The sequence below is a fragment of the Macrobrachium rosenbergii genome, chromosome 8, assembly GCF_040412425.1.
Source record: "Macrobrachium rosenbergii isolate ZJJX-2024 chromosome 8, ASM4041242v1, whole genome shotgun sequence".
In the NCBI taxonomy this organism is placed as follows: Eukaryota; Metazoa; Arthropoda; class Malacostraca; order Decapoda; family Palaemonidae; genus Macrobrachium; species Macrobrachium rosenbergii.
In genome coordinates, this window is record NC_089748.1 from 18,662,771 (window position 1) to 18,671,204 (window position 8,434).

Consider the following 8,434-nt stretch of genomic DNA (forward strand, 5'->3'; position numbering starts at 1 on the left):
GATGATACAATTGGAGAGAAATGTAATCAGATATTATAAAAAAAAGCTCATCAGATGATCAACAAAGTGTAATAACGTAGAAGCATGATTACCTTTACTTTGCTTTGAAAGACATACGGTACATTCATTACAAAATATAGAATAACATTTATAAAAGATATTGGTTTATCATTTCATGTAACTCAGTATGTGAAAAATATAGCACTACAGTGCTTACCTATCTTTAGCTAGAAAGTTATGTTACAAAAGAAGAAATAACAGACTGACAATAGCTTTGTGAATGATACTGCATTAAAGACTGACCTACAAGCATTGGGTTTGTTTTCCAAGCCAAATTAGGATTAATAATGGGTATTTTTATATATACCCACACATAAATCAATATGTGTATATACGTATAACTGAATCACGACAATATGAAATGTGAAGAATGTATAAATAAAGATAAAATCCACGAAGGAAAGGGGATCACTGGTGTACTGCGAGGCCTTTCGACTCTGTCGTCCTTTACTTAGTCGAAAGGCCTCGCAGTACTCCATTGTTTCCCTTTCCTTCGTGGATTTTATCTTTATTCATGTATATACACACACATATATATGTATATATAGTGAATAGGTATACGTATATTATATTATATTATATATATATATATATATATATATATATATATATATATATATGTATATATATATATATATATATATATATATATATATATATATATATATATATGTACTGTATGTATGTATATATATGTATATATATATATATATATATATATATATATATATATATATATATATATATATACTGTATATATATATATATATAAATATACATATATATATATATATATATATATATATATATATATATATATATATATATATATATATATATATATACTGTATATATGTGTGTATACATACATTGATATATATAATATGTGTTTATATACATTTATATATATATATATATATATATATATATATATATATATATATATATATATATATATATATATATATATATATATATATATATATATATATATAATACCCATAATCAATACTAGATTGGGGAACAAACGCTTCATCCCTTTGAAAATCATGTAATGGTGTCCTACTGGAAAAGTGGGGATTATCATAAACAAGTAAAATGGCATAAGAAACTAGATCGCACTGTTTGGTAGTGCTCGGAATTATTTTTTTCTTTTAACCTGAAGTAGTAAAGCCCCACCCAGGTAACTGAAACAAATTCTCAGATATATCAAAAGGTCAAATATAATAAGCAGTGTCCTGTAGGTGTCACAACACTAGAAGAGTGAGATTGACTCCCGTGTTAATAAAGCATAGACACACTGTAGTAAAGGAATGAAATCGATGAGGCAAACGAATAATCACCTTCAAATAATAGAAATACATAAAAAACTTTTGGATAAAGGTAATATATAACATTTTGTAACTGGGGTGGAGAAATACCTCATGACACCAGCAAAACAAAATGCCAAATTTTACAGTTGATTCCGGATTTTAAGAATGTGATCTCTGCCAGACAAATTTAAAGTAACTGCACTTCTATGAATGGTGGCAGAGATTAGACATGGAATCACATTTCTTTTCCACACAGACACATTGCAGGTTCCCAATCAGTTATGCTCTCAAGATCAAAGCTAATCAAAAAAGAGAAAGCAAATCGATATTGCTAATTGAGAGTTAATTAGCTGGCAGTGAGGGAGAAGAGATATGGAGGATTAAGTCCTCAAAATATGGATGAAAACAAAAAGAGATGGACTGAAAATACTGCTATGAAAAGAAACAGTGTATAGGAAAGAAAAAGAAGAATTACCCTTTAAGAAGAAAACCGATGCAGAACTCTTAAAAACAAGTGATGTTGAATAGTCGAATGAGAATCTCGAAACAAATATATACAGGAGTGGAGAAAAGCTTTAAGCAGAACAAAGTCTTATATAAGACAGCCCAATGTCTCAGATGTTAAGATTGGAAATGGAAAAACTCAATGACTTCACTCAAAGAAATAAATCAAACATCAATTAGGAAAGATAACAGTCTCTAGTGGACCTTAGTTTCGATCATCTACAAATATATAAAAGATACATCTTTGGTTTATGAGTACATTATTTTCATCATAAGTTTAACCTTCCTACACGTTCAGTATTCACTCATAAATTATCAGCACAATAAAACGGATTCCCTTCCATTAGAGAATGAATTAATGGTCTCTCACATTTAGGAAAACGCCCCAGGGAACCCAAGAGCATTTTCATCTATTATTCATCTAATTATACCAAACCGAAAAGAAAAATGAGAAGTGTGTGGAAGGATGGATGCATTGCTTACCTGGTTGTGGACCATTGTTTGTTTTGTAAATGAGCATTATGCCTTTATTTTATCAGCTTTGTTTTACCATGATAGCATATTCAAATTTCCTAATGGGATGATCAAAGAAACATTCATAAGACTTAATAGGCCCTTAAAAGGTCTTATCTGATAACCTAACAAATTACACTTTCTTAGGAGCAAGTTTCCGACGTTTGAAATTTCAAAACTTTATTGAATAACACTGCCGAAATGCAAAATGCCCAACTAATCCTTGAATTTTTGTCAACCCACTCTACGGAACCTCATGTTTCACGACACATTCGCAGTTCCTCATTGGACGGGTCGATATCGTTCTCAGCTAGCACAGTGCTGGGCCCGCGTTCGATTCTCCGGCAGGCCAATGAAGAATTAAAGGAATTTATTTCTGGTGATAGAAATTCATTTCTCGCTATAATGTGGTTCGGATTCCACAATAAGCTGTAGGTCCCGTTGCTAGGTAACCAATTGGTTCTTAGCCACGTAAAATAATGAGAGCTGTTAATCAGCTCAGTAGTCTGGTTAAACTGTGGTATACTTAACGACACATTCGCTGCCCGGAAAAACTTCAATATCCGAACCAATAATGAATTCATAAAAACTGCTCCGATAGCACCCTTAATGAATGCCATGTTTCACAACAGACTCATGGACTAGAAAATCTCCTAACGCTTCGATCACGTGATTAACGACAGTTTATATTCCCGTTTGTTTCACCCGCCAATGAATCCAACTGAACCATTTGAACGACAAACAGCATTTATACAAGTTCGTTTGGAGTGTGTTGAAATGACTACCAAAATTACAGATTCTACCGTCAAATTAAAAGAGAGAGAGAGAGAGAGAGAGAGAGAGAGAGAGAGAGAGAGAGAGAGAGAGAGAGAGAGCCTTGTTATTTAATAAACAGGAAGCAGAACTAAAATCTATTTGAATTACTCTACGCTCAAAACCCTCATCACGGTTCTCTCTGCAAATGCGATGTCAAATCCAAAAGAGCATAGCAGGTACCTAACTGCTTTCTGTTGCATATTGACTATTAGCTAACAATCCTTTAGATTCCACGTACTTATATAATGGCTTAAGAATAAGTTTTTCTGTAACTCTGGAAAGCACAGGAAAAATAGAATTTGGTACTGTATTGCAAAGCTCGTGCTCATCCGCAAAGATACTACATCGACATGAAAGTCTATACAATCTGTTAATCTTGGGAGACAACATACTAGAACCCTTTATTAAAAAATAAAAAGGGAAGAAACCATCACGATCGTCTACGCCTCACCTATAAAGATTATTAAGAATTTTCTCAACATCCCTAGAGCGAATTGCAAATTTTGTAGGAATGGATTCAGGATGACAAGTATCAGAGAGAAACGGGGTGTGTGATAACAGAAAGATGGAGTATGGTATGTTTGCCTTGATCGGATAGTTGATAGGATAGAAGAGGATAAGATAGTTAAATGGCTGCAAAATTAGGATGTTTAAGCAGGAACGAGGCTATATACTCAGAGGCGCTAGGAATAAGCATGTGTGATGGAGCACGAAGGGAAAAATTTTTCTTGCACAGAAGCTCTACTTGATTCTGACGAACACGGATACCTGCGGTTTTAAATTTCTAATTGAAGATTCATTTGGGTTTATAAAAAAAAGTTCTCTAATATTATATTTCTTATAAATGTTACAGTAAGACTGTGAAACTATGGATTTCGTGAAATCACCAGTTCACAAAGTTCTCTAATATTATATGTCCTATATATGTTACAGTAATACTGTGAAACTAGGGATTTCGTGAAATCACCAGTTCACTTAGGGACATTTGATCCCGTTGAGGCTTGTACTAAACACGGCGAAACTGTGTAGATGAATCACTGTTTCGCCGTGTTTAGCACTAGCCACTCGGGATCAAATCTTCCTAAGTGAATTGGTGATTTCACTTCTTCTTCTTCTTCTTCTTAAATTCCCTGAAATTATCGGGGATTTCGTGAAATCCCTGGTTTCACAATCTTACTGTAACACATACAACACATATATTTCTCAAGTCCAGCACAGATGATAGTTGGCTTGAGGATTAAGCAGTGGTTATAAAAACCTGAAACCGTCGGATCCAACAGTAACATAGATTACTTAACATGAGTTTTGTTAACAAATGTGAAAAAAACATGTTAAGGACTGGGGCGTTTAACCTTATCGTACTTGATAAGCCCTGCTGTCTATAAGATTAAACATTCTAATTCCATAATCATCACAGGAATTAACAATGAGATAATGATGGTACGCCTTCCAACTTTTCTGTATATTTTATTTATACTAGATAACTACGATGGTAATGATAAATTACAATTGGTATGCCACACATGACTCAGATGACACTGCAGATCATTCACTGAAGTGAGTGAAAATACAGCACTAACATCAATACCGATATCATCTATATTATCAATATTATCACGATTTTACTTGGGTATCATTAACCGCTTTTAGTTAAGTCATATCGAAATAATTTGGCATCATAACTGATTATATCCCTAATCTTACAGCATAGTTGTATAATTAACGGTGCCTTTAGTCAATAGTTGGGGACCGTAATATATGACTGTCCATTCAAGTTCTGGGCACCTACAAATACTGATTTAGAAAAACGTGACTTGACGTACATGGCCTCAAGGAACTGACACCGCAATATGTATGGAACTTCATGCAGTAAAGTGCCATGGAGACTCACCACACATATATATATATGTGCGTATACATATATATATATATATGTATATATATATATATATATATATATATATATATATATATATATATATATATATATATATATATATATATATATACAGTATATATAAGATCACAAAAGGATCCAAACCTACTAGCTATCAAGGTATAATCATTTCTTTCGTTCATTCCTTTAGATGCTTTTTCTACTTCCCATAAGCGTTTTATATCTATTTAATTAACAAATACTAATTCAACTCCTGATCTGAAAATGATTCTGTATATAACCAGAAACCCTGTAAACCCTAGAATCTTGGGTAAACCACGGAGCCCACTACAGACGACATGCTGATGTGTCACCATCAACTCCAGAAGCTTTTCATCAGCCTTGTCACTGCTCTATAAAGTACTTTAAAAGTGTCTTCCACAAAGTTAATATCAAATTCATATTAATCTTCTCTACCCTAAAATCTTTGAAAAATTTAACCTCAGACACACTCACAAATATATATGTATATATAAATATACATACATTATATATATATATATATATATATATATATATATATATATATATATATATATATATATATATATATATATATATATATATATATATATATATATATATACATATATATATATATATATATATATATATATATATATAGAGAGAGAGAGAGAGAGAGAGAGAGAGAGAGAGGGGGAGCAAAAAAAATTTCCTCCGATGTTTCCTTTGTCCTCAGCAAAGGAATAAGAGTGATGGGAGGAAAGACAACTTTACATTCTCAGACGACGTAACTCTAAAATTACGACACCAAGATGCTACAAGATTAAAGAGGGTAAGGACTAATCATTTTCATTCACAGTGTTTTCGGGAGAAGCAAGACACTGGAAGGGTAACTCTGTTTATCGAATCCGCCTTTATTGGTTTTTCTGACGCGGTTTATGATCCCCGTAAAGGAATGTGGAGACGTCTGGAAAGATCTTAAGAGCCTCAGACGCTTTCTTTATTTGGCGAAATCTGGCTGCGTGTGTTAAGAATGAAAGGCACTCGCGTGTACATGTGTTTCTTTTAAATATACACTTGCACACGTGTAATATAAAACAGGATCGTTATGCATGCATCTCTTTTCTTAGGTTATATACAGATAGGCATGTTTGGTATTTCCCGTGAGAGCTTATTCCATGTGTCTCTATTACTCTAGGGTCCATTGTTTATTAAGATTCTTTCTGACATTCCTTCCCACCACCAACATTCCTTTTCCCTCTAATAATTCGCCATGTTCATCTAGCTTCACCTACTTAAGCACATACTATCTTACAATTCGTACAATGTACACCATTTGCACACAATTATATGAATTCTAAACTTCTCTCTTATCTCTATATATATATATATATATATATATATATATATATATATATATATATATATATATATATATATATATATATATATATATATATATATAAATATATATATATATATATATATATTATATCACACATTTCCACAGGTGAAAAATAAGAGACAGGTGTAGGTCCTGACCGGTTTCGACTTTATTTTCAAGCCATTGATGAAGGACTGATATTTTTCACCTGTGGTAATGTGTGATAAATGAATCACGTACAAAAGTGATAATAATCATATATATATATATATATATATATATATATATATATATATATATATATATATATATATATATATATATATATATATATATATATATATATATATATATATATATATATATATATATATATATATATATATATATATATAGAAAATAATCTTGTCTACAGTATTAGAGTATTATCACGTCCAAGTTTGCCAAAGAAACCTTTGTTGAAGAATATTACAAAAATAACTGTTGAATTCAGCAATGGCAGCCACATATTCGCCATTACAAGAACTTATGGGCTTCGTCAAGCGTTTGATGTCCCATTTGCTGAAATGGCGATAAAATATGCGGAATGTAAAAATGTTAAGTATTGCTCTAAGCGCAGTAGAATTTATGTCTTCTTTGATGTGATGGAGTACAAAAGCTGACCAAAGACCATTATCAACAATCATATATTTTATGTTTTCCATGACTAAGAAACCTTTGTAGACGAATAGATCTTTTTAAAGATCTTGAGAAAAGTTTACAGCCACTGGAGACGGAGATTAAGCAAGAAAGAACAGGGCAGATATAGGAACCAGTAAACTGTCTCAAATCAAACATGTCTACTTTTGCATCATAGGAATAATGCTAACAAAAATATTCTTGTACCAGGGATTTTATCGCAAGAACGGTAATATCACGTGTACCATTAATTACAAAGACCATGACTCTACCCCAAGAACTTAAAGTATATAAAAAAATATTCAATCAACAGGCTAGTAAAAAAAAAAAGGTTTAGATACAAAAAATCCATAAAACATAATGAAACACTTACCACACTCTGCACAGCGAGGAATCCGATGGCGAAGCGTTGTCTGGGAAACGGCTCCAAGACAACAAAAACGCATTATGAAGCACTAATACAACGCGCACCTGCAATAATGAAAATATCTGAATAATTACAAGAGAATAAAACATATAAAATAAATCAGATTACTGCTATTAAAATGATGACAATAAATCCATTACTACTACTGTTAAAATTATGATAATTACTTAAAATGATATTAAATGCCGTTACTAAAGACAACAGATTTTGGAAAATCTTATACTGATACACAAAAAGTACAGCAAAGTGAAAATAAGAGAGTGCAATCAAACATTTTATATGTCAAAATTTCATGCACTTCTTGCCTGTAAGACTATCTACCAATTCCTTCTAGCATCTTGGGGACCTGAAACTCCCAGCCAGTTGCTCGGGAAACAACTTGTTCAAAATAAACATGTCCTGATAAATGCTTTCTTTGTTGATAGACTATGTTCCCAGTGACACAATATACACAGATAAACCAACGCTGGGAAAACTGCATAAGGAAAGAAAATCGTATATAGATGCATTCAATAGACAAAATGACCATCAGACATTTCTGTTCCCACACACAAGCTTTCTTCATACGACAGCCACTACAAACCTGGATCAAAAAGGGATTATGCAAAGGTGATCAGCGATTTGAAAACACTTACGAGTAGATTTACCCAAAGGGATTAAAATGAGAGTTACATACATTGTGGGTGCTTTACTCAAGCAGCATGATGGTCCATGTAAACAAACACAGGACAATTTTTGGTGATACAAATTACATATATATATATATATATATATATATATATATATATATATATATATATATATATATATATATATATATATATACATATATATATATA

The 8,434-nt window shown here is 31.8% G+C and overlaps 1 protein-coding gene across 1 annotated transcript in view; it reads right to left on the bottom strand.

The window, feature by feature from the left end:
• LOC136840622 (uncharacterized) overlaps positions 1-8,434 on the bottom strand; it is a 513,636-nt gene that overhangs the window by 460,131 nt on the left and 45,071 nt on the right. Inside the window, exon 3 of the mRNA XM_067107337.1 lies at positions 7,542-7,639. Coding sequence (XP_066963438.1) covers positions 7,542-7,639 — 98 coding nt within the window. The remainder of the gene's footprint in view (positions 1-7,541; positions 7,640-8,434) is intronic.